The 26,392-nt window shown below is 35.8% G+C and overlaps 4 protein-coding genes across 9 annotated transcripts; 3 read left to right on the top strand and 1 right to left on the bottom strand.

The window, feature by feature from the left end:
* Positions 1-465: 465 nt before the first annotated feature.
* On the top strand, positions 466-4,195 carry LOC106140028 (high mobility group protein 20A). The gene is made up of 7 exons (XM_013341543.2): positions 466-903; positions 989-1,148; positions 1,347-1,492; positions 2,382-2,503; positions 2,817-2,939; positions 3,204-3,363; positions 3,999-4,195. The coding sequence occupies exons 1-7, from the start codon at positions 657-659 to the stop codon at positions 4,136-4,138; spliced, it is 1,098 nt and encodes a 365-aa protein (XP_013196997.1). The 5' UTR covers positions 466-656; the 3' UTR covers positions 4,139-4,195.
* Positions 4,135-7,531, bottom strand: LOC106140029 (histone RNA hairpin-binding protein). Of its 6 annotated transcripts, none has more exons than XM_060947465.1 (6): positions 7,358-7,531; positions 6,478-6,647; positions 5,723-5,817; positions 5,355-5,448; positions 5,009-5,131; positions 4,135-4,479 (listed from the first exon to the last, which is right to left on the bottom strand). In XM_060947465.1, exons 3-6 carry the CDS (start codon positions 5,778-5,780, stop codon positions 4,302-4,304), a joined length of 453 nt encoding a protein of 150 aa, XP_060803448.1. In that variant the 5' UTR covers positions 5,781-5,817; positions 6,478-6,647; positions 7,358-7,531; the 3' UTR covers positions 4,135-4,301. The 6 variants fall into 6 exon arrangements, with proteins under 6 accessions (XP_060803448.1, XP_060803450.1, XP_013196998.1 ...); XM_060947467.1 differs by having other exon boundaries at positions 5,734-5,817; XM_013341544.2 differs by lacking the exon at positions 6,478-6,647.
* A 953-nt stretch (positions 7,532-8,484) lies between these two features.
* On the top strand, positions 8,485-11,213 carry LOC106140030 (THO complex subunit 4). The gene is made up of 4 exons (XM_013341547.2): positions 8,485-8,844; positions 9,601-9,814; positions 10,244-10,444; positions 10,862-11,213. Exons 1-4 carry the CDS (start codon positions 8,647-8,649, stop codon positions 11,032-11,034), a joined length of 786 nt encoding a protein of 261 aa, XP_013197001.1. The 5' UTR covers positions 8,485-8,646; the 3' UTR covers positions 11,035-11,213.
* A 2,798-nt stretch (positions 11,214-14,011) lies between these two features.
* Positions 14,012-25,472, top strand: LOC106140022 (cap-specific mRNA (nucleoside-2'-O-)-methyltransferase 1). Its single transcript, XM_013341539.2, has 14 exons — positions 14,012-14,226; positions 14,435-14,593; positions 14,750-15,261; positions 15,443-15,586; positions 15,666-15,942; positions 17,620-17,816; positions 18,328-18,511; positions 19,032-19,263; positions 19,546-19,660; positions 20,094-20,343; positions 20,522-20,622; positions 21,101-21,216; positions 21,645-21,883; positions 22,372-25,472. The coding sequence occupies exons 1-14, from the start codon at positions 14,211-14,213 to the stop codon at positions 22,626-22,628; spliced, it is 2,799 nt and encodes a 932-aa protein (XP_013196993.1). The 5' UTR covers positions 14,012-14,210; the 3' UTR covers positions 22,629-25,472.
* Positions 25,473-26,392: the final 920 nt, after the last annotated feature.

Here is a 26,392-nt window from a genome sequence, read left to right as displayed (position 1 = left end):
AAAATAATGCAATATTTTTATCTGGCGTTATTACAAATCGTTCCAAAAAATAATATTAAGACTGATGACATAGGTATGTATATTTTTATTAGAGTCAAATAGCCTATTCGATTTAAGTGATGTCAATAAGTGATACCTTTTATCAAATTTTGAAAATAAATCTATTCTAATTTAAATACAAGAACAGAAAAACTATATTATAAATAGAACATTTTTGTTTCCTTGTTATAAATAAACTCTAAAACTATGTACTCCAAAGATGGATTATAATGAAGCACTGCTAAGATTTTTAGATGGGGTTTGAACACTGACATATAATGTCTGAGAGAGGGTTTGAATGAATTTTATCTATTTTAAACATCCTCATGTATCATTGCAAACTAATAAATTAGTTTTAATTGAACTTTAATATGTTTATTTGTTGTAATTTAAAAAAATTCAACTGTCAATGTCAAATTGGTATTGTCAAGGACTATCAAATAAACAAAATTGAGTCGTCCGTGATTTCAGATTTTAATTATTTACCGATTTTAAGTGATACATAGATAGTAATATTTATGTTTGATTTTTTGAAACATAAACAAAATAAGAAAATACTGTTGTGTGATTAAAAACATACCTAGTTGTGACCATCAAAATTTATCGAAACAGTAGATATGGAAACAGAAAATGCTCAACTAGAACCACAATCTGAAATTCCGTCAGAGGTAGTACATAAGCCTACCGCGGAGCAAGAGCAAATTGTGGCCGCTGCACCCGTTGGTAACAATACTGAAAGCAGTAATATATTATCAACATCTGCACCAACGAAAGATAACGTACAAAAACCGTCGCCAAAGAAACCAAAAAAACGCAAACCTAAGGTACCCCGAGATGTTACTGCACCAAGGCAGCCTTTAACAGGTTGAGTTTTAGACTTTTTATTTACTTATTTAACTGCCGAAATAAATTTGGTTTTGTTTAAGTTTTTTTTTACATGTGCCTCCAGGATATGTGCGGTATTTAAATGAACGCAGAGACCAGCTACGTGCCGAGCAACCTGATTTAGGTTTTGCGGAACTTACCCGCCAGTTGGCCAGTGAGTGGAGTAAACTACCTGCAGAGGAGAAACAACAATACTTGGATGCTGCAGATCAAGATAAAGAGAGGTTTGAATTTAATTTAGAAGATATTAAGTTTAAAAGAAATGTAAAAGTCTTTCCTTGTCCTATCAGTGTCAGGCATAGGATCACTTACCTGTAACAAACACCCTCCCAACAGACCCAAAAAAGAAAAATATATGTAAAAAACACAGCTCAAAGATTTTTTACTTGAATTCCTATGAACAGTATTTTAATATTGTTTAGATACATCAAAGAATGGGCAGAATACAAAAAAACAGATGCATATAAGGAATTCAGACGTCAACAACTAGAGCAGAAGGACTCCAGTGCCCCTTCCAAGAAAGTAAAACATAATCCTGTGCAGGATACTACAGCTGTTACAAACCAAGGTAAGGAAAGTTGTAAATAATAATAACAATAGATTTTTGAAGGTAGGTAAAGTTAATATGCAAATACTACTGAACCAATTATGATGAAATGTAATATGTATGTAACTGAATTTAATCCCAGATTTCCCATGGGATTATTGGGAGAATAGAATAGATTTATTTTCAAAATTTGATACAAGGTATCGCTTATTGACTTCACATCACTTAAATCGAATTATAATTACTACTGCATCCAAAGTGCATGTGTAGAAGAAATGGCAGAATAAACTACACTGCAGCATTTTCACTAAGGTCAATTTACAAATATAGATCTCTTAAATCTAAATGAACATTGTCTACATTAAAAAAACATTAATCAATGTGAAACTAATGTTTGTGTAATAAATATAATTTCAGTGAAGTCAATTCTTTGCATTGAAATGCATATTCATTGCCTTAGCAGTACATTCGCCTACAAAGAAAATTGATCCATATGTGCTTTTTGTTGTATGAACAGGTTGTCATGTTTTCTTTAGGGTATTGTTCCTGTATATATACAGGCAGACTTTGAATGAGCTTTATTAAAATGTTGGAATTAGTATGAATAACCAAATACTAAACCAAAATAAAATTGTAGTGTAGAGAAATTCCTTAATTCACAATACAAATGGTTAACAAAGTGTTCAATGATCGTAAGTGTCGCATCCCAACCCTTTCCGCCCCGCTCGCAGCGCCGCCAGACAATTAGTCGTCCACACGCATCTGCCACGGGACTTTACGGGAGCATTGCGCACAGGGGCAATTTTTCTTGTTACTGCCGCGTACTGGTACACAAGCGATAAAGAGGTGATTATTTGTGTATGTTTTATGTACGTATATATGGATAGTAGGGATTGACACCATCTTTCAGCAAATGCACAGTCTACAGAACAAAGCAGTGTATCCGTGAACGGCACCATGGTTGTGCCAGCAACTCAAGTAGTACGGCAGCAAACTCCACCCAGACCAAGGCCTTGTATAACTCCAGCTTCAGTAAGTAGTACTTACATACAAGGATAAAGAAAGTTCTGAAAGGTCATGTTCAGCCGATTATGGGATTGAGATTCAAATCAAATACAGACAGGTTGCAAGCCCATTGCCAAAATCCCAAGTTTATTTGTCTTTGCCTTGATTGACTTATACAATCTGCAAGGGAACAAAAACTGAAGCGGGTACACACTATGTTTTTAGTAATGATTTTGCTACATACTAGAAATTAAGCATCAGCTTTGTGTTTAAAAAAAACATTTTTTATTTATTTTTCTTATAGGTAATAGATTTTTTTAGATCTGTACTCATTTAACAGGAGGAGCTAGGCGGAGGAGATTCAGATATTCCGATATTTACGGACCAGTTTCTGCAGCACAACAAACTAAGAGAATCAGAACTAAGACAGTTGAGGAAAGCCAATGCTGATTATGAGCAACAGGTGGGTTTAATATTATTAATAACTAGAGTATGCCTGCTTAAAAAGAGAAACCCGTTAATTTCAGTTCCCATGGGAATTTGTAGAAATCTCAATTTAGTGCAACCCTAGACCACTTGGAAACTACATGCCAGATGTATAAATTCGGTGGTTTGATCTGTGCTTTTTTTTAAGGATTCCTTTTCTGTAATCTTGCTGTAAGAGCTTTTTGTCAATCTAAAATCCAATATAACTCGTATTTATTAATTAAAATCTTTCTCGTTTCAGAACGCGATCCTTCAAAGGCACGCGGAGGAAGTGTGCGGCGCGACGGTGAGGTTGCGCGCGGAGACCGCGGCCGCCGTGGAGCGCACCGCCGCGCTGCACTCGCATCGCCGCGCGCTCGTCGCGTTGCTCGTACAGGGGCTACACACGCTGGCCTTGCCAGGTATCACATATCGCTAACTAGCTTTTGCCCGCGACTTCGGTCTGCGTGGTTTCTTTTTTGCAATAAAAATAACCTATGGTCTATACCAAATTCCAAAATCGGTTCAGTGGCTTAGGCGTGAAAGCTTAACAGAATATACTTTCGCATTTATAAATAAAAAGAAAGAAACCACGCGGAAGAAGTCGCAGAAAAAAGCTAGTAGCAAATATAAGTCTTCTTCCTGTTGTAATTACATTACATAATCACCAGGAGCACAGGGTGCGCTCTTGATCCTGGATTAGTTTAGGTTTCGAACCTCCACCACCTCTGGCGAACCTTTACTCTGGTTACATCGAAATGCCTTAATTTGCAGATTTTCTCGCGATATTTTTTGTCTTACTATAAGAGCATCGGCACATAGCACTCTAATGGTAATGGTAAATGGCCAAGGTAAGCATTTAAACCTGTGCCATCATGTGCATCATGCATTTAAATCAGGCACGTTATCAATTCGACCACAGACTCATATAGTAGTCATGTTCTATAATGGAGGCAGAAACATCAGCGTGCCCCACTATTTCGCAAAAATAGCATAACAATATGAACAATTTACAATTGTCTATGAAAAAACTTTTGTATGTACGTTTATTGTACAGGTGGTCCAGCTGGAGCGACTGATGCCAACATTGACGAGTACATGGAGAAACTACAAACCCTTGCCACAGAAAACAAGACGCATGCGGCAGTCAAACAAGCTCGAGAAATTCTGACGAAAATTGAACTGCCTACAAATTGAAAAAAAATATTTTTAATATGTCAATCATTATTGAATAAACAAAGTACAATAATACTTCACAGTTATTTTCATCTGTCTTAATCTTAAACATGAAAAAGAATAGTTACAATGTATGTTAGTAGTGAAACAAATGCTAATAGTGTGCTATCTATAAATTAATTCTCTAAGAATCATCATCTGATTCTGATACATTATATTGCCGCGGAACTTTTGGTTTATCAGGAGTGTCATCATATTCATGTAACTGTTTTCTCCATATTTTGATAAGAGAGTCCCACGATCGTCTGCTATATTTTACAAATTTGTCAGGAGTTCTTGGATGATCTTTAGTACGCTGGTCACTGAAAAAATAATGTACATTCATAACACCTCATTTATTCATAGATAACTAATTACTATACCATCCATAGATAACTAATATTTCATGGTTTTGTCATGTTAACTTCCTCCAGATGTTAATTCTGGTTACATCCTAACGTCTGGGAAGGACCCTGGAGTGCGCCTTTTGACCATGAACTTACATTGTATAACTCACGTTTATTCACTAGGAACTCCAGAAAAAAAGAAAATCTGCACTAAATGAATGTACATACTATATTACTATTCTTGTACATATATTTCCTGGCGACATCTCTACGACATTGTTGGAAGTGATCCTACTCTAAAGTGTCGGGAACGAACTATCTACCCCGAAAGGGACAAAGAAGTGCGTGATACACACACTCGTGCATCTTTAAATTTGTCAAAATCTAATTTAATAAAAAAACGTTTGCACCTAGGATTGTGCCAAAATGACAATTAATAAATAAACACAGACCATTATAATTATAATCTAAATAGAAAGGGTACCTATTCTATTAATAAACTTACAGTGGCACTTTCTTTGTATAGTTGAAATATCCGACCGTGTTTTTCCCATAGTCTATTTGTTTTTGGCGTCTCCCAAGCACGGATAGGTCCGTTTCAAACTCCATTGGTTTTCTCGGGGGTCTGCTGTAAATGTTTTAATATTATAAGGTATTTTTCTAAGCTGTAAGCTGTTTATGATAAACATACAATCTAAGTTACTACAGTCATAAATAAATAGCAGCAATGTTGGCTTTGTTTTTGGCTTAATTACATTACTGATAAGTTTTTTATTTTTTCTTCTTTTCATTCTACATTACCTACTGATAAGTTTATTATTTCATAATGGAAGGATAGTGATAGGAGTTACCTTAGTTTTTTCTCTGCTTCGCATTTACTGGTCGGTCGAGGTCTTTTTCTACTCTTTGACTTTTCTTGAGTTTCTGTCCTTTGTTTTTCCTTATCTAAAACAATTTGAATAGCTTATGATACAAATTTAAAAACTGGTATTCACAGTTTTTTTCCCTTAAAACCTAGGTTTTAATTATGTGGCCTGATGTTCAATTTCTTTGGAAACTTTGCCTCTAATTAGATGTGGCATCATCCAACAAAGACAGGATAAGTGGTCTGGTATTAAGGACCATAATTAATTATACAGTTCCATTGAAATGAAGTGCTTCCAGATTACTACGAAGTATATTTATAATAAGAATTAAAAAAATATGAAAATTTAGAAACCTTTCACAAACCTATCCTCTTCATTTGAATCACAAGAAGACTCCGTTGTCCAGTTCATTATGATTCCAAAAAAGGTTAGAAGGTTATAATTCCATCTGCAAAGTTAAGGAGATTCTGAAGAACCAACCAATTCTAAACATTTCACGTAATTTAAATAGGTACTATGTTGTGTAGTTCGCTTCACTTTAATTAGAATAGGACCACTCAATCTTACCCATGGATGTTGAAAAGGGTGACTAAGGGAATATTCCCTTAGTAGTAATTTGCATATGCAAATTGCAGCTTTTTGACATTTAATACTATGGCTTAAAGCTTCCCATGCAAAAGTTGCATGGGTTGCGAAGGGGAGTCTCATCATGTAGAAACCTAACTTACCCGATATAGGATCATGGTCAAAGACCGCATCCCTCTCGTCTCCAGGGTGGTGAAAATGTTATGAGGACTAATGGCACATTTACATGAGGCAATTTTTTTGAGACATTCCGTTAAGGTATTAGAACAGTTTCAAATTTAGTGAAGCAAATGCCCCCATCACCCACATAGTGAATTGGTTCAAGTATTGGCATCTTGTGAACTTTGTATGTCCCTGTTTAAGCCAGTAAGCCATTTCACAAGTTGTTGTTTTCTACACAGTTTATTAACTGAACTCTTTCCCATTCCCTCCAAAGCTCTTCATGAATGCAATAGAAGATGCCTTCAAACTGCTTAAATGGCAAGGACTCAGCATTAATTTCAATGGTGAATATATCAGTCACCTTCGAATTTCTGACAATATAGTGATCAAGGTAGTCTTTAGAAGACCTCAAAAAAATTCTGGGAGACCTCAATTGAGTTTACAAACAGGTGGGCCTTAATGAACATGGACATGAAAGTTGTGTTGAATGTCGTACGCGTAACACCTTAGTAGCAATGTAGGAGACTCAATCTGCAAAGTTGTAGAAAAATATTACTACCTAGGACAAAAGGTTCTTTAGGTAGATCCAGCTTTGAGAAGGAGGTCTCTTGGAGTATTTAATTAGGTTGGGCAGCATTCGGGAAGATACATGCAATGTGTTTTCTTCAAGAATACCTCAAACTGCCTTTGACCAGTGTGTGCGAGTGATGACCTACAGTGCTGAGATAGTCTTTAATTGTAGGTCCCTTAAATAGGATCAAGGTCACTCAGCAAGCTGTAGAGATAGGTATGCTTGGCGTTTCTCTGCCAAATCGAATCAGGAATGAGGACATCTGTAGACGAACGAAAGTAACCGACAGCAGCTCAAGTCAGCAAACTGAAGGAGCAATGGGCAGGCCACATTTCTTGAAGAGCAGAAGGCCAGCCAGCCAGAAACGCAGCGTAGGACGCCCCCCGCGAGAATACGATTTGGTGAAATCCGCGGGGGCACGTTGGATGCAGGTCGTAACAGAGTGGAAGTCATTGGGGAGGTGTATGTTCAGCGGAGGACGTCCTACGGCTGAAATGATGATTAACTGAACTGGCTTACTTGATTGGTTATGTGTAAATGAATTTTGCGGGTTCAATTGGATTGCCTAATGGAATTTCTTGAAAAATGCCCTCGTCTAAATGGCCCTTTAACGCCAAGAAGAAGGAAGGTAGGCACTTCCCTTCTGATAACATTATTTAAAAAAACTTACATGATATTTAATCACGACTCCTAGATCTAATTATAAGGTTACAACCGAAACCAACAAAATTCTTTGGAAAATTAAGCAGATATAGGTAAATCTTTTTTAATAAACCAACTAAAAAAACAAACGGCGTTGCGACTTGCGCGCCAAATTCGCGATCGCCAAACTGCGATCCGGCGGATCGCGTCATGTCTGTCAATGTCAATGTCAGCGTCACTCGTCAGAAAGGCGTAGGTCAGGGGGGGTCAGGTCAGTACAAAGAGTAAATTAATATATACGTATCCGTGCTTTCGAAGGCCCAAAAAACTTTTTGCAATGAGTTTGACTAATAATAATAGTATTAGGACCATCCGAATTATGAAACTACCTCCGAATTGAGGAGCTGATGACATCAACTTAATCTTAAATTTATTCAATATTCAAATGGAAGATAACCGGTATATAGAAAAGACGGAGTGCATGACCTGTAATACAAATCCCCCACCTGTACGCATAGGCGATAACCTGGTCGAGCGTATATACCATTTTTAATACTTGACATCTGTACTCCATACGTCCGGGGACATCGATTGCGACGTCAAGGCTCGCATAACAGCGGCCAGGTCGAAGTGGCGTGAGGTGGCAGGTGAACTCTGTGACCAAAATGCCGGTTAGGTTGAAAGTGTAGGTCTATTAATCCATCATTTTGCCTGTCCTGTAATATGTTGCTAAACATGCTGCGCTGGATGTGTTTAATATCACAGAAGGAGCATGTAAGGAACTCCCATATCCGCGGAAGCTTCCATGTCCGTGACGTAAACAAAATGCAGGACTGCCTACGCTGGTACGGCCATGTCTTGCGGAAAACGGGGTACCCGGGGTAAACCGGATTAATACATTTATAGAGCAGTTTTAATTTTCCGAAAATTTAACATTGGGTAATCTAGTTTTGTAATCATGGTAAACCGTAGGGAAACCCGGGGGTCACTGTAGTTCATTTTTTTATTCTCAAACACAAACTCGTGACTCTGTTTTCCATCAATATCAATGGAAACTGCGCTATCGATAGTCCTATCCATATTCCTATCGATATTATTGCTTTAACTCAACTATCGATAGTACACTATCGATTGATAGGCAACACTTCGCCTCGCCTTATTTCATTCGTATCGCAGGATCGCAGCGCAGCCATTTTCTTGACTCTGTTTCGACGTCGAGTGATGCGTGCTTTGTGTGGGGTTTATTGAGTTTATGACCTACTTGGGATTTCCTTTAAGTTTTTTATTACAAGAATATTAACATTTAAAGCGGTGAAAATGGTTGATAGAATTGATATGGCATTGGACGATATCATAAAAGCAAGTAAAAAAGGAGGAAGAGGTGGAGCTGGAAGAAAATTCGATGGTAATAGAAGACCTGCTCGAGGAAGTGGAGGATTTCGCAATGGCCGCACGACTGGTGTATTACGTGGTAGAAATCGTGGTGGCATATCCAAACCTGCGAATTACACAAGGGTAAATCCATTTAGATGATTAAACAATTGCAAATGGCGGATAACGTGGTACTACTAAATGACGCATCACTACTTCATTACCTTCATGGTGCTTTCTATGACGCCGCTGCGAAGTCGCCAGGGCTGTTTTTAAAGTTGGGAGTATTTGTAGAAAAGTGAAGTAATCTGCTTCACTATATCTTTTCGTCATCCCCACACATAATAACTTTCTGAATAAATTTATTTTTTATTTCAAACTTATCTGCTCTTGACATGGGGTGTAATGCCGCTGTATGGCATTCGATTAACTGGAGTTTATTCAGACGCATTTTTTACTGTCTGATATTTAAATTATAATCAAACCCATTCATTCTACATCAAGTCAACAAATTGTTTCATGGAGAATGGCATACTGCACTGTCAAAGGAATTTATACAGTAGAGGGTGGCAAAGCAGTGGATTGTTTCGTTGTCATCTATAACATTCTCCTGTATTTGCTAGTGTTCGGAACATGGTGTAACAACATCAATGTGACCTGGAACTTTCAAATAAAATGTTACAAGTGTTGTGTATACATAGTGTGATTATCAATATAAAACGGATGTTTTTCTTTTGTGAAAAATTGTTTTCAATAATTTTAATTGTTTTTTGTATTGTGTATAAAAAATTGTAAAGCTTGTATAACCAGTGCATTTTGGTGTGCATTTTGAGTGTATTTATGCTCAAAGAGGTTTGGGAGCAGCCAGCTGGCATGCTCTATGAAGGACGACTATTTCAGGGTGATGTAAACAGCACTTGGAAACATGACATGTTCAATGATTTTGGAGAGAGGAAGATTCAGCGCAGTGGACCTATCTCAACTGGCCCCACGAAGCTATTAGTCTCCAATCTGGACTTTGGAGTTTCTGATTCTGATATTCAAGAGCTATTTTCAGAGTTTGGCATTCTTAAGAGTGCCGCTGTTCATTATGATAGATCTGGAAGATCCCTAGGTAAATATGTTAAAATTAATATTTAGTAAAATTCTTTGAATATATCTAAAATTATGGACACTTCACACTGAGATGAGGTGTGATGCAACATTAATGTTTCAAAGGTCTCATGATCTAACCATGAGCAACCAACTAAACTAACTATCTGCAATGATGACCAAAATTAAATTTTCCTGTGATATGTCCAATTCTGCCTATGACTGTCTTAACTAAAGACTGACTAAAGGAGGATTTCATATATTGTTGCATGTTGTTCCAATATACTGTAGGTACCTATCCAAATGGAAGTCAGGCTGATAAAAATAAACATAATCTTGGGTCATGGCTATAAAAGTACCTGGGGCTTCTCTCTGATGAAAAATGATGATGATTTGCTTGTTATACCTACTTTTCTACTAAAATATCCACTAAATATTTTTTTATTTTTAGGAACTGCTGATGTTGTATTTGAAAGACGGGCAGATGCATTAAAGGCTATGAAACAGTATAATGGAGTTCCACTTGATGGACGCGCAATGAACATTCAACTGGCTACTTCAGAAATCAGTTCCCTGAGATCTGACGATAGGGGTCGCCTTGGAGGAGGAGGAGGTGGCAGCGGTGGTCCCGTGCGACGAAATTCAAACAGAGGTAAATCATCAAATTTCATATTTTATTCTGTCAAACTGAGCAGTGAAAGCTTTTTCTGCTTAAATATGTCTTATATGCCCATTCAAGGCATTTCAAGGCATCCAGCCCATTTCAGTTAATATCTCTGTATTGAGCAGTTTTACTCTTTAGCTTCATAAATTATATATCAAATAAGTAACAGCACAATAAAGTTATTTTAGGGAACAGATTTTTCTTTTTTTTCATGCCAGCAAGGCTCATGTTAAACTGAAATCCCCATTTTCTTGATATTCTGGGAAACTCCAGAAAATAGTTGTTGACCTTGGATAAATTAATATATTCATTGAAAATTTAATCAACAGTGGTTTAAAATTATAGGATATATGTTGATTAGCAGTGCAAAAAATTTACATTTACCAAAAGTACATCAATTTTTAGGTGGAGCGAATAGAAACCAAAGCAGCGGTGGCGGAGGTGGTCGCGGTGGTGTAGGTGGTCGCGGAGGAGCGCGCCGAGGACGCGGCGCCGGCGCGGGTCGGGGGAGGCGCCCCGTACCCACTGCCGAGCAACTGGACGCTGAACTAGACGCATATGTTAAAGAAATTAAGTGAGAATGACATTGGTGGTGTGAAAGGACACATGTACACAGTGCGTGTAACTATAGTATTTTGTATAATGAATTTAAAATAATGCAACCATTACATTTAGGCTTGAAATATTTTTTTGACATCAGTGAAAAACAAGAACAAGACTTGTAATATTAAATTTGAAATAAATATAAGTTAGTGAAGGTTCTGTTTTTTTTTCTGTTTAAGATTTCATTGAATTCTGTTGAAAAAATTTTGTATGCAGCTTGTAATCTGATTGGTCGATTACTATTGTGATTAGGGCAGGCGATTGACATGTGCTAATCTGATCTTCGGCATTCAGTTTAAATAGAAATGGCAATTGAGCATAAGGTATTGTCTTAGCTGATAGTCTTATGATATCACCACAAACATGGTCTTGTGTGCATTTTGTCAAAGTGAAAGTTTGTGTTTTGGTACAATGAAGATCCCATGAATCCTTAAAAATCATATTACTTATCCAAATTCAATGTCGAATGCTATAAAAAATATATTTGTGTTTTTGTTAGGAAAAAACCTCTTAAAACAAACAAACTGTATCCACTTTAATGGAATTTTTATGTGTATGGAATAACTCTAGCAAATGTATGGACATCTGTTTTGCATACATACAATTCCGTATTTATTCCTTACAGGGTAGAAAGTTTCGAGAAGACTAAAAGGCCACATTTAGGTGATAGATTGAGACTCAAATAGTGACAGGCTGCTAGCCCATCGTCTAAAAAAAATATTTATTAGAAGCAACTGGTACACACTGTTTTTTAATCGCATATGTACGCCGCTGTGTAGTAGTACTGCGACCGCCTTTGTAAAATGCCGCCGCTCTTATGAAACGCTGCCGCCGCTTTCATGAAACAAACTGGATCCACTTTCATGTGTTTTACATACATACAATTCCGTATTTACTCCTTACAGGGCAGAAAGTTTCGAGAAGACTAAAAGACCACGTTAAGGTGATAGATTGAGATTCAAATAGTGACAGGCTGCTAGCCCATCGCCTAAAAAAATATTTATTAGCCTTTATCTTAATTGACTATTACAATCTGCAAGAAGCAACTGGTACACACTATGTTTTTTAATCGCTACCTGCCAGCATGGAAACTTGTAATCAATAGATACATTTAGGTAATAAGACAGTACAAACCAAGTGTAGGAACATTACCTAAATAAGTTTCTGCAAAAAAAATAAACAATAAAAAAAACAATTTTAGTATTTATTTTTTCTGTCTGGTAAGTAGGTAGGTACTTGATAACTTCGAAACTATTCAACAGATTTGAACGTGGTTTTTCTCTGGTAAGGTCAACAAAATCTGGTAAAGGATAAAAAAGACGAAGAAATTCCTGATGAAGATATAAACTGTTATTTATATTTGAATGCCGTTTACAAAAAAGTATTTACTTTAGTACTCGATCCCGTTTTAATCAATACTTTTGTGCATGATAGGTACTTAAGATGTTTTGTTGGTTTTTGTTTAATTTTGACAAAATTGTCAAGATGAGTATTGCCGACTTAGCGCTTACCTATTATTGAATGTCTTCTGAGCAAGAATCTCGGCGAGAAAATCTTTGAATCTAGAGTAAGCCTAAGGCTATCCTAAGGCTATCCTTAGGCTTACTCTGGATTCAAAGATTTTCTCGCCGATTTCTAGCGATTCTTCTCGAAATAGATCAATAAGACTGTTGGCTCTGTCTACCCCGCAAGGGATATAGACGTGACCATATGTATGTATGTATTTATTAAGTTATAGCCCCAATGCTTCACATTTAAACTTTAAAAAAATCAAATGACGATTTTTAAGGCTGAACCATTGATTCAGTACTGCATATCAATTAAAAAATTGATTTTTTGGGCTTAAATCGATTAATCGATCTCAGATCGCCATTCCTATCTCAGCTTTCTGTAATGCTTTGTGTTTCTAAATAGAGATACTATGACGATGGACGCTTGATTGTTATTTTTTTTCGGTCGTCAATAAGTTTATCCATTCCATGCATGGAAGATTTTCATATATACATAATAATCACGTCCCTTGCAGGGTTGACAGAGCCAACAGTAACCTAACCCGTACCTGTACCTCAAATAAATAAATACAGTGATCAGACGTCCCGTTTTTAACGGGACTGTCCCTTTATTCGACCACCTGTCCCGTTGTCCCCAAAATAATGTTCAGGGACTCAAAATAGTCGCGTTTCTAAAACCGCGCGAAAAATTTAAATATTGCTGCGTGTCAGAAACCGAATCGCGTTGTCGACCGATCGGGGATTCCCGCCCGCGGTTACAGTACCGAGAGAAGAGGGGACATTTGGAAGGAAATTTGCCACAGACATCTTTTTATTTGTTCATTGATCACAGTTTTGTTTCTGGATGCCACTTGTCTTTCAAAGCTGAAAAGAAAACTAGAATTAAATTTTCATGCGTATTGACATGCGTAGGTATTCACGGCTCTGTTGACCCTCGCTCACTCTTATTAAAATAATCGTTAAAAAATTAAATTATCGCTAAACTTTGTTTATAAGGTTAATATACATACATACATAAATCACGCCTCTTTCTCGTAAGTTTTATAGATTACTGGTTTATATTATTTTACAATAAAATTAATGACTAAGATAACGTTGTGACACACTGTAATAATATTAATACTTACCGATCATCTACTGGAAATCTTGTGAATCTCTACAATGTTCGATTTACAAATTACGTACCTTTTCTTTTATATTTCAATCATTTTGGGTTGCTATTCCACATATATTATTTTGGAAAAATATGCAGATTACTTGAAAAATAAGCTCAGATATTTCCAATAAAACAACAATAAACGGGCGGCATAGTCACGGAAAGAAGTGAATGAAGAATGTCATGTATGTCAATAATGAATGATAAATATATTTGCGGCGGATTTAAAATGGCGGCTAGTATAATCCATAAAATTTCGAAAGCCGTCAGTTGTTCATTGAATTTTTATCAATGAAGAGGCTTTCGAACATAAACGCCTTAAAAATTCCCAATCGTTTCATACAATCGCTTGTTTTCTTTAGAGCCAGGCTGTTTTATCTAAACTAAAACAAAACTTGTCATCAAGAATTGTCTGGTTACGGGATTTTCTTTTAGTGGAAAGTAATAAAAAGGAAAAATCAAATTTAACTCTTCAACAATCACCATGATGACTCTATCAGGTAAGCCCTTATTTTACTTGTTTTTGCTATTTTATGTATCGTAATTAAGTCTTATTTATGGGTAGTTAACTGTGTATATTTCATACCCAAGCCTAAAATTTGATAACGACAAAATTTTCCTGCATTCAAGGGTCGAGTGTGTGCTAATATCGTATTTTTTAAATTCTAATTAATGTTTTGAAACATAACCAATAATTGTTGTACTCAGATCCTTCAGGTGACGAAGATTCCGGCAGCGATGAGTCTGTTAATGTACAGGCCAAGAAACGGACGCGCGTTGACACTTATTCTGGCAGTGATGCATCCCCAGTCCCCCAAAAACGGTCCCGGGCGGATACTTATGCTTCCACTACTTCTCATGGCTCAGGTATAACATTATATTTACATATATCAAATTGCATTCTATGTTACTGCTGTTAAGTCAAGAAATATTTGTATAAGAAACATTTTAAATTCTATTTCTTTTCTTTCTTCCAAGTTGTACCTCGAGTCTTAAATCCTTTATTTTTATTGTTTTTTTTAGTTTTACATGAATCAGATGAGGAACCAACAAATATTCCTCAAGCGAATTACTCAAGAGCAGAACTTCCCCGAAGTCTCACGGATAACAGCCCTGGTAGCAGGAGAAGTAGAAGTAGTTCAAGTGAAAATTGTTCATCACCTATATCAGATCAGTATCAAGATTACCAACCATCTCTTGATGATAATGTTGAAAATGGAGAAACCTCTTTGCGGCTTAGCTTTCAAGATACAAATGATAACAAATTTTATGGTAAAAGTCCTGATGAAGTTGATCATGGCACTGGATCATTTGGTAGTGGTTTTTCAGAAAAGTCTAAACGTATGATGAGTATGATGGGTTTCAAAGTAGGGAAAGGTTTGGGTAAATTTGAGCATGGTCGTGTAGACCCGGTTGAGGCTTCCACTCAAAAGGGAAGAAGAGGTTTGGGATTAAAGCCCTCCGTGGTTGGTCAAGTACCTCAGAATTTCAAATGGTCACCAGATGATGCTGAGCCAGAAGCTAAGGAGATAGTAGTGAGTTTTTCTTATTGTATTTTCTAGATGCTTTCATAATAAATGTTAATAGACAGCATGGTTTGGAACTTAAATTTTGAAGAAAAAAGTAAGACAAGATAGAATTGTCCTTCTTTTGGATTGAAGGAAAAGCAAAAATGAATAATGGTAAAAGTTACTAAATTAGTATGATTTTTTTTAGGATTGGATGCCACCAGCACCACAAGAAACTCTGTCTGGTGACATTTTAGACAAGTGGCTTAGTTTTGGGCCAAAAAAATTAACTATAGATGATGAAACAGATTTTGTTGATGTACAAATACTAAAAGGGGTTCTTGATGCAAAGGTAAACTATTTTAGGGCAGTTGTTAGACACTTTCCTGTTCTGACTTTATCTTACTTGATGTATATATATTATGTTACAGACTATATTTGATAGCTTGGATGATGAAGATTTGAGACATGCTCGATTTAGGAGTAATCCATATGAGACAATTGGTGCAGTTATATTTTTAAACAGGGCTGCAGTAAAGATGGCCAATTTGGATGCTGTTTTCGATTTTATATTTACTAACCCCAAAAAACGAAATAGTAAGGAACGTGCGTTGGATGAAAAGGAATTGCTTTATTTTGCCGATGTTTGTGCTGGCCCTGGAGGCTTCTCCGAATATGTTTTGTATCGTAAGGGATGGAAAGCTAAAGGTAATGTAAAATTCTTAAAATAGTACCCCATTATGTAGTAGCATGAACATTTCAAGCAACTTCGTCTGTGTGTGGTTTGAAATAATTTTTGTTTTACTTTAAAGAGATCAGTTGAATAATGTGGAAATGTTTATTGGATTTTAAATATTTCAGGAATCATACCATTTTAAATACCAACATTTTAAACGCGAAAGTCGGTTTATTACGCACTAGCTGTGCCCGAGGCTTCGTCCGCGTGGAAAAGTTATTTTGGGCATAATTGAAGCCCTCAAGGATGAATATTTTTTCCCGTTTTTTTCCTTATTTTCCATTATTTCTTTGTACCGTATAGTTGCACCGTGATGTTCTATAGCCTAAAGCCAATTCGAACAAGTAGTTCCTGCGATTAGCGCGTTCAAACAAACTCTTCAGCTTTATAATACTCGTATTAGTATAGATTCAAAATGTTTTCTTTTCGATGAACAATTCAGTGGCAAACGGGTTTTAGAACGGTTGCGGTTTCACGGCTATACCGCTAGACCAATGTTGATGAAATTTTTTATAGAGATAGCTTAAAACCCCCGATAATAATAGTCTTTATTTGACCTCATTAGACTTTCGAAAAATCAAACCTAAAAGAGCTGTCACGGGAGGTGAAAAATGAGGCTGAAAAACCATTACGCGACTGGATCCGAATCAGGGCAATAGCTAGTATATTATTGCCAAACTTCTCTATATAAACAACATTTGTAGTTATTTCAACTTACTGGCGTCACTCAGGGAAGAAAGGGCTACGTACAATTGTCCGTGAGAAAAACAATCACTGGTCAAGTCGATTCCCGCGGTACTCATTGTTTGCCCTTGCGCTTTGTTGATTGTCATAGCGTTACATGTATTGACGGGGAACTGTAATCGTTTGAATCGGAACGGATAATTGTTGGGTATAATCGGGATAAATACCCGTTCTCCAATCCCGCACCGCACGTAACGCACCCCGTAAATGACTCTGCCTCTATATTCCGCTGAAGGGATGTTTCCCTCAGTTGGGTCCCGTTGGTCAATTTAGGTGGACTTATATTCCTTATAATATACACCCACTTATTCAATTTAATTTGTACTACGGAATACCCTGTGCCGACAAAGAATTTAAAAATTCAGTTGGGTACGCGATGGCGTTGGCGGTATCCTGGACTGTGGTCGAATCGAGGTGTACTCTACGCTATCACCAAGCTTTCGCGCCAATATGCTATTGTTGATAGCCAATGCTTGATCGTTGCGAGGGGTCAAGATTGTGTGCGGTTCACATAACCAAAAGTTCTTATGATTTATTACATCTTCAACTTCACCATAAACTAAGAAATAAGTTCATCGGTGTTAATTTGTAATAATAAATCTGAGAACTCTTGTGCATTTCCGCTTCCACCCCTCCTTGCCCGCATAGCGCGACACCATCTTACATATGGTTTCAGAATTTTATACATGTAATATAATAATTGTAATAAAATGATTTCCTTTTGTCCAATTTAAAATTGCAACTTGTTGTAAGTGTAAAGTTCTTTTCAAATTTCACGTTTATAGCGTCTTTTGATATTGATAAAACCAAACTATATCTTTGGATAACTTATCATTTTTATTTTTGCATGGTCTTCTTAAAAGTACTTGTACCTATTTTATTTATAAAAATTATTATACTTCCAGGTTTTGGTTTCACCCTGAAAGGTCGGAATGATTTTAAACTGTCTGATTTTTATGCGGGTTCTCCAGAGACCTTTAATCCATATTACGGTGTCAATAACGATGGCAACATATTTGATCCGGATAACCTGGAGTCCTTGAAGGAGCATGTTTTGAGACAGACTGATGATATTGGAGTTCACTTCTTAATGGCAGATGGAGTAAGTATATACTTTACTAATAAACAAGCAATATGTATGTATATATACATAAATATATAAAACAAAATACAAAAAATATATATATTGTATTTTTTTTGTGGCATTTGGTGTTTTTCTTAATAAGTGTTTCATTTTCTCTAACTTCCAGCGACCGCTCGGTCACCCAGGTACTTAGCGTAAATTAAGCGAACTTAAATCATCAATCAATCAATCATCTTTATATAATCATGAAACATTAGAAATAAATTTAATAACATCCGCAAACTTTTTTTCAAAAAATCTAGTTAATTTCTGAAGATTTATTTACGTTTCTTATGCATGACTAAATAACTCTTTATTGCTTTAAATAGTATAAATAGTATACTGGATTTGTGACAAGAGTAGAATCAACCACTTGATCTGTGGAAATGATTAGCCGTCTAAAAATCTCGTATCTATTTTTTATTCCCATTTTTATGCTCTGCGCGAAACTTAAATGCCAAGCAGTGTTCTCACAATAATTCTCTTCCAGGGCTTCTCTGTGGAGGGTCAAGAAAACATACAGGAGATACTTTCCAAGCAGCTGTACCTATGTCAGTGCCTAGCCGCTCTTATGCTGGTACGCACGGGTGGACATTTTGTCGTCAAACTCTTTGATGTATTCACACTTTTCAGTGTTGGACTTATTTACATTATGTATAGATGTTTTGATAAAGGTAATAGTTGATTTTCATAAGTTGTGAATAGTTTATTCACCCATCACTTTTGGTCTAGAAGTTGACAAAGAAAAGTTATCAGTCAGATCTTAGATACATACATATAAACACGTCTATATCCCATGCAAGGTTGATAGAGTCAATAGTCTTGAAAAGAGAAATATGCCACGTTCAGCTGTTAGGCTTGAGAATAGAGATTCAAATAGTGACAGGTTGCTAGCCCAATCGGCTGAAAGAAGAATCCCAAATTAATAGACCTATCGCCTTTTACGACATACATGGGGCAGAGATGTAGTGTTTCTATTGGTGACGGGAACCACAAGGCACGTTCATTTATATGATTAGAAACCCAAAGGGATCTGTTACAAATTAAGTGAATTTTAAGCAGCATTTATAGACTTATCAAAACTATACCAGCCAAACCAGCATACCTATCAGCCAAACGACTTTTTGTTGGTGTTAAACAAATATAAACATAAGCTTTTAAAGCTTTAGTTATTCAAAGTCAGATTGCTTTCAGTGTGCATCCACAAGCCCGTGACGTCACGTCCCGCAAACTCCGAAAGGTATCTGATTTGCCTGTGGAAGAGGCCAGGCACGGAGGCCGCAGAAAACCACCTCTTTAAAGTAAACAAGATGCTTGGCAAGGCGGCGGAGGACGAACATCCGCATGATATCCCACAACTGGTACCACTCAGCGTTATGCAAGAGGATACCGAATTCTACAACTATATTTATAAAAGCAATTGTGTGTATGTAATGTCAAAATGATAATTGCTTACTTTTATGTAATAGATAAAATAATGAAAGAATAATCATATTTTCATATGTCATCTGTTTTGATTAGCTGATCGAAGGCATTACGCGAACATCGACGTACTCGTATAAGGAAGTGCCTTTGTCTATTAGAAAGAAAGAATTTGAACAATCGAAGTCACTGCCATTTAAGGGGAGTCGAATGTGAAAATGATCATAATTGTTTCATGTTATTTAATTTACACATGTACACTTTTAAGCAATGTTTTTTATTGCAGACTTGGTGAAAGGCAAATAAAGAACTTATTAAAAATTGCAGCCTTTAGTAAAGACAAAAGTTTAAAAGAGCCGTGTCAAGCAAAAATGAGGGAGGAGTGTTTGAAACTGTGGAATGTAAGTGGCAGTGCTATTTTTGATGCAATTTAGTTAACTACCTTACATGAAGGTTTTAGTATGCAGGCTATGGAATTCTTTCACAGCAACAATTTAATATTTATAGTGTTCAATAACCGCAAGGTTGTCGTATAGGTGCATTATGGACGAATCTACTGTAGCAATAACAAATAGTTATTAACACCTCGACAAGGCCGTAAAAGAAAATCTGGTTGTACTTCGACAGTGAATTGATAACATAAGAGTTACTTACTTAAATAAATAAAGAAAACCAGGCTGGGTTATGCACTTTCGCCACGCGGTAGAACGAGATGGGGATACTTCTTGTATACCGCGCCGGTCATCAATCAGGTCACGTATCTTGAAGGGATTTAAAATTTATTTACCCATCACAATGCCACTAAAGAAGGTTTGATTTAAATTTGTATTTCAGTTGCCAGATCAAGTCAGAATACATCCTGAAAGGCATGGACCGGAAGACACTCTCAAGTGCATGCTCTCCCTTGTAAAGACCCCGCTGCCAGAGTCACACAACAACCAAGGCTTCAGGACCAATGTGCTTAATAAGAAACCAGTGTACTTGGAACATCCCGCTGAATTGAACAACTTCAGACACGTTTATGACTGGCACTGTACCTTTGTGAGCAGCAGTAAAACAGAATCCTGTTTGAGGATATTTATGGGTAATATTGGCTCTTCTGTTATGTTTGTACTAGAGTAATGAATTATGATATGGAATTCAACATTATTTTTATGTACAGTGGGCCACTTATATTGGCCCGTGGCCCACTGTAAAAATAATTCTTCTTGCGTTACAGGGGTATGCAAATAGATTTACTTATACCTATGTACTTCTTTTAGGTTGTGGAGGCAGACAAGTGTACCAGTTGGAGGAAAACGGATGGCGCCTGGTTACTGAACTGCAACGGGCCATACCGGCCAACACACTCATATATGGAGAGGTACGGTGGGCTCAGGACATATCTGTGCCACCTAACATTGATTGGTGTTTGGCCGCTGGTATCTCCTGAGCCGTTGCACTATATTTTTATATTTTTTATCGTACTAGCTTTATTCAATACAAAATTTCATGCAGATTCTTCTTATTAAAAAAACTGCTCTTTTTGTTTACATCCCTCAGGCACAAAATTTTATTAGCAATTTTTAACATTATCATACATAATAACTGGCCGATGCCTGTACTTGAATGATGTTGCCAAAAATCAAAGACCAACAAAAGCTCAAAAACCAATTTTTAGAATTTCTGTCTGTATATTTGTCGCATCGAATCTCGCGAAAACTATTGCTCTAATTGGTCCAACTTAAAAACTAAAGTATGAAAGTTTCTCCCCTTACCCTTTATCCTTCAATAGCCTTTTAAGGCGAACTATGTGGCGGGCTAGTAATTTATACTACATATTATGATTTTTTTTAATTCAGATTGTTAAGGAGTACAGAGGCGAAGGTAATCAGCAATTGTTTACAAAGGCTTTACATGTCATAGATGGGATGGTTCTTGGTGGAATTGATATTACACATATGTCTTTGTCTAACAGGTAAATGCTCTTTTATAAATAAAACAATATTTAGTACAAAACCCATTTGTCATAGAATATAAATAGATCATGCATATAAACAAGTCACTTTAAAACAGTCAATACTTACATATAATCATTTTTATTTTAATTTGATCTTGTAGAAAGTTAAAAAAAAATCCGGCCAAGTGCCCGTCGGACTCGTGCACGAAAAACATACCTTTATTGTACGGGGACTTAATATAATTATTTTTTTAATGTGTTTGTTGTTATAGGAGCAACAAAATGCATAATTTGTGAAAATTTCAGCTTTCTAGCGATCACGGTTTATGAGATACAGCCTGATGACAGACAGAAAGCGCAGGCTTAGTAATTGGGTTTTTAACTTTATACTAGGAACGGAACCCTAAAAACCTAGCTAATATTTAACATGATAATTTATTTTACAGGATCAACCAATGCGACTTATTTTGTAACGCCCTTAATAAGCCTTTTGATAGAAATGCTATGCCAATAAGATGTAAGAGGTTTTTCAATATGGAAAATTTCCCCACATTTATCAACCACTTGCAAATTCACGACATGAAGCGCAACAAAAGGGCAGTGATTATGGACACTCCGAACAGGATAAATGGGAGTGGCATGTTTTATACTGTAGGCTCAGTTTTATTCTTGAAGGAAATTAAAGGTATGCCTTGTGCAATACATACATATTACACCCCGTCCCTCCCTTTTGTTATTAACGATGGGTTAGCATATTTTTAATATTTCATTATAATAAAAACTACGAAAAGATTTTTTGTAGGTCTCTTGTCATTTTAAAATTGTGTTATTTTCATTCAGTTTATTTGTTGACGAAGGACATTCTTCAGTAATTTCGATGTGTACTTTAATGTTCATTATCATGATAATTTGCGGAGTGCTTCCCGGCTCCAATAGAACATGAATGACCACTCCATCTCTTTCCCATGGATGTCGTAAAAGGCGACTAAGGGATAGGCTTAAAAACTTGAGATTCTTCGATTTAGGCAATGAGCTTGCAACCTGTCAAAAGATGAATGTGTTCTTTCAGTCTTTTCAAGACTTGGCTCTGTCTACGCCGCAAGGGTGATTATATTATGTTATGTATGTATATGTATTTAAATTTTATGTGGAGTTAATTGTTTTTTTTTTCAGAGCCCTGGATAGCACAAATGTCGAAGAATTTTAATAAGAAATATTACTTTTGTGTCGGAAAAGACAAGAAACCTCGAAGTGAATATATTTTGCTGCCAGAAGCTACATTGGATATGATAAGAGCGTACATGGGTAGGGTTATGTGGTCTTGGGACCAGCGCGCGTGTGCTATTTTTGAAGGTAAGACAGGGCCGGAAATAGGGGTGTCGCGAGCAGATGTCGAACATTACGTTTTAAAGAATACTGGCAAGGCGTAAAATTAATTTAAATTTGTCCTTTAAAACGCCGCCGTTATTATAAACCATTAAATTCTTTTTATGTTTGCACTAGTTAAGTCTTGGGCGGGAGACATTTGACAACTGGGAGGACAAAAATTTGCGAAATATAATTTTATTTGTGAATTATTAACTTGTGTTATTTATTATGGATAATTTGATGCGATACATTCAATTGACAAGTACTTTTTACTTATTTTATTAATCTACACAATTGAAAGCAATTGATTCTTATGAAAGTTCATATCTTATAAAATCAAACATAGCTATGAATGTCGTGTAGATCGGTTAGATTTAAGGCCCCTTAAATCCCATCAGTTAAATGAAATTTAGAAACGCAGGCACACATTGACATAATCGACTTCAACGCTATCTATCAACAACACTTGTGACCAATTTGTGACCACAGATGGCGCACGTGGTGAGACAAAATTGAAATAAAAGACATAATCTGATATTAGACACGTCATGATTGACAAAAACATAGAAAAAAAAATTAAAACATTTGAGATTTCTTTGAAATATTTTTATTTATAAATTTAAAATACAAATCAGTAAAAATATCATAGGTATATAAGTATAAAAAACAAAAACTTACGTTAAAGTATATTAAAACGGATATGGATACGATAAATGATATGGATGTGGATAATAAAAACTAATTAGATTTTATTATCCACAACAACTAGCTGTGCCCGCGACTTCGTCCGCGTGGATTTGTTATATTGGGAATCATTCAAGGATGAATAATTTTCCCCTTTTTTTACATATTCCATTATTTCTTTGCTAATGCACATAGAGTTGCGGGCAACAGCTAGTACAAAAGTTACGCTAACATTTTTACACGAGTTTTTTTTTGTCTTTAGCTCATCAAAGAAAGTAACATAAATAGAAAGAAACTGCGTAAGATTCACAAAAACACACATGTCCTTGTATTTTGAAATTATTAAGTAGGTATTCTAACTAGGTACCTACCAACCTAAGACCAATGTTGATGGAAAGATATTGGTATCACTCAATCAATACATTAGTACAGCACAAATTATATTATTTGAGCGTATATACCTAACATTAGTACCTACCTTAATTGTAATAAAATAAGATTGTGCAACGATGTTTACAAATTAGAAACCTACATTTCTACCTTCAATAAGAGTCAAAAAACTAAATTTCTTACCTTGTATACACGAAGCATATGATTGGCGTATGTGAACTTTTTACATCTCTTCACAGGAATCACTTTATTACACTTTATAAACAACAATACTTCTAAAAATAATAAGAAATTTTACACAAAAACAAAGATTTAATAAAGAATTTACTTGAAAACTTTTTGCGATTTCGCGTTCTTTTGGTTTATCGGGTGACGACAAGCGACACGTCCGTATAGCATCGGGCCTCGGCCAGGTATGTCTGTACACGGGCGCTCACGCACACATGCGTACGAAAAGCCCGTAGAAACAATATTTTGTGTTTTTCATAACAGTATTATGCTAGTAAATTGTTTGATACATAAGGTAATGCCAAAATAATGTATGCTTAGGTACATTTTTACAAAGTTCTATTCATTGAAAGATATTTTTAAACCTACGTTTGTGATTTTTTTCTAATGAGTCAAAATATTGATATCATGTTTTGAGATTTCAATTTTTTTTTACATAATATGTACATATTATGACATATTATGTCTCCTAGAAAGAAATTTATTTTTTTGAAAAAAAATGCAGGGAATCATCTACACGACGCATTATAAAATTCTCAATTAGCTAATTAATGTAATCGTCGTAAGAAAGAGTCGTCACTATTACTTGTTGTAATTGTCAAAGACTTCAAAGCTTTTGAATTTCAACAAAAAAGCTGTCTAAGCTAAATTCTGTCTTTATATTGTGTCGATAGGTAAATATTTTTTTTTGTGTCCATAAATGTTTAAATAAGTAAGCAAAGAAATATAGTCAGCGGCTAGTCTAATGGTCAATTTCCGCTCTGTCTGCGCGTGTTAGGGACCTCAATTAATTGTTTTCTGTTATACATATTTTGATACAAGTGATTACTATGTTTGAACCCCGCCAGAACAATCTAAGCATTGTCGCGTTACGGCATGAGACATTAGACATTTAAGTTACCAACTTTTTGTTTTATCCTTTCTATTTAATGTATTGAAGTCTCGCCGATATCGACGTATCTAATATGTAAGCACTTCATATGAGGAATATTTCTATATTATATTTATCATTTTACACGCTATTAACAACTTGTGTTACAAAAGTGACCGAGGCTCAATTCCGAATTTACTAAATTTGCTGGCGATGGTGAAGTAATGGAACAATCCGTCAAGTCATGCAAAAGTTTAAAGGCTCTTAACAAGTTCTCAGTTTTTTGATCAATCATCTCTTCTCTCTTTTTTAAATTAACTACTAGATAAGTAATATTATTTTAAATTGAAGGTCTTGTTCAATCATCTCATTCTAGAGAGTCGCTTTTATTCCCTTTTTTAACCTTGTTTTTTGTAAATGGTTGGTATAAAATTCAATAGTTAGATACATGTTAAAAATCAATAAACAAAGCCATTTAGTAAACACACATTACATTTATTCCGCTTGGAGAACACTATCCGACTTTATTTTTTAATCTTGGTAGGTACCTATCTACCTAACCTACCCTTAAGTGCATTTTGTATTATTTAATTACTTTCTGATTATTATGTTTTAAATATATAAACATTTATCAGGAAGACTAAAGAAAAGTGATTGTTTTTAATATGGACTGTTGAAAATTAAGATAAGTTTATGCTATATTATACTCAAATAAAATGTGTATATTTTTCAACTGTTTTTTTTTATAATCCCCACAATTTTTTTACATGTATATAGGTAACTCTTATTTGAAAGGAAAGGGGTGATTTTCTAATTATCTTCATAACTTCGTGTAACAAATCTAGCGAAGAGTAAGTACTTTTGCCTAGCAGTAGGAAAAATAAATTATACTTTTTACGTAAGTACTTTATTGTGATATATATATGTCGCAGAGAAATGAGGATATCAGAGATTTCACGAAATCCCTAGGTATAGCACGAAATCACGGAAGATGGTGAATATTCCTATTTAATACATCTTCTTACTAAAAAAATTATTAGTGATATGACAAAATACTATTTCAATCTAGTGATATATCATTTCACTCATCTAAATCTAGTGAAATAAAGAATGAAAAAGGTTCGCCTTTTAAAAGTACTTACATAATTATTAACCTAACCTAACCTTTTTTTTACGTGTGGAAAGACCTTCATCTACCCGGCCGAGTACGGGAGGCCGGACGGGATATGTGGGGCTTAAAACCACACGGTGCCATCGCCTACCGCTTCGTTACCAAGAGCATGAGCTGCCCTCGCTCATATTCGTGACGCGGCGGCCGCTTCCACGGCGGCTTCCTTCCGCTCCCACTTGTGTCCGTTTGGGTAGAGAGAGGAGAGAGATACATTGGACGATTTGTACACGGAGGCATCCGTTTTTCTGACATTTCACTAGATTTAATTTAGTGAAACGACATTTCACTGACTATTTTAGTAAGAAGGCGTCGTAAAAAAGAATATTCAACATATGCCGTGATTTCGTGATATCCCTAGGGATTTCGCGAAATCTCTGGTTAGGTACTTCATTTTCCTGCGACATATACATACAATAAGCGAAGGTTAACTAGGATAAGTATGTATGACCTTAAACTTTCTAAAGGTTGTTAACGGTTAACTT

Source organism: Amyelois transitella, chromosome 13, assembly GCF_032362555.1.
Source record: "Amyelois transitella isolate CPQ chromosome 13, ilAmyTran1.1, whole genome shotgun sequence".
Classification (NCBI taxonomy): domain Eukaryota; kingdom Metazoa; phylum Arthropoda; class Insecta; order Lepidoptera; family Pyralidae; genus Amyelois; species Amyelois transitella.
The sequence above is the reverse complement of the archived record's forward strand: the minus strand, read 5'-3'. Positions and strand labels throughout refer to the sequence as shown.

Bases quoted from the DNA above. Each gene is read 5' to 3' on its own strand.
- LOC106140029 (XM_060947465.1), bottom strand. From the start codon at position 5,780: ATGAACTGGACAACGGAGTCTTCTTGTGATTCAAATGAAGAGGATAGG. The intron at 5,132-5,354 runs GTAACTCCTATC...AAACATTTACAG, and splicing joins GAAGCAGAGAAAAAACTAAG to CAGACCCCCGAGAAAACCAA. The intron at 4,480-5,008 runs GTAAGTTTATTA...TTATTTTTTCAG, and splicing joins TATACAAAGAAAGTGCCACT to TGACCAGCGTACTAAAGATC.
- LOC106140028 (XM_013341543.2), top strand. From the start codon at position 657: ATGGAAACAGAAAATGCTCAACTAGAACCACAATCTGAAATTCCGTCA. The intron at 904-988 runs GTTGAGTTTTAG...ATGTGCCTCCAG, and splicing joins ACCAAGGCAGCCTTTAACAG to GATATGTGCGGTATTTAAAT. The intron at 1,149-1,346 runs GTTTGAATTTAA...AATATTGTTTAG, and splicing joins GCAGATCAAGATAAAGAGAG to ATACATCAAAGAATGGGCAG.
- LOC106140022 (XM_013341539.2), top strand. The intron at 20,623-21,100 runs GTACGGTGGGCT...TTTTTAATTCAG, and splicing joins ACACACTCATATATGGAGAG to ATTGTTAAGGAGTACAGAGG. The intron at 21,884-22,371 runs GTATGCCTTGTG...TTTTTTTTTCAG, and splicing joins ATTCTTGAAGGAAATTAAAG to AGCCCTGGATAGCACAAATG.
- LOC106140030 (XM_013341547.2), top strand. From the start codon at position 8,647: ATGGTTGATAGAATTGATATGGCATTGGACGATATCATAAAAGCAAGT. The intron at 8,845-9,600 runs GTAAATCCATTT...CGACTATTTCAG, and splicing joins AACCTGCGAATTACACAAGG to GGTGATGTAAACAGCACTTG. The intron at 9,815-10,243 runs GTAAATATGTTA...TTTTATTTTTAG, and splicing joins TAGATCTGGAAGATCCCTAG to GAACTGCTGATGTTGTATTT.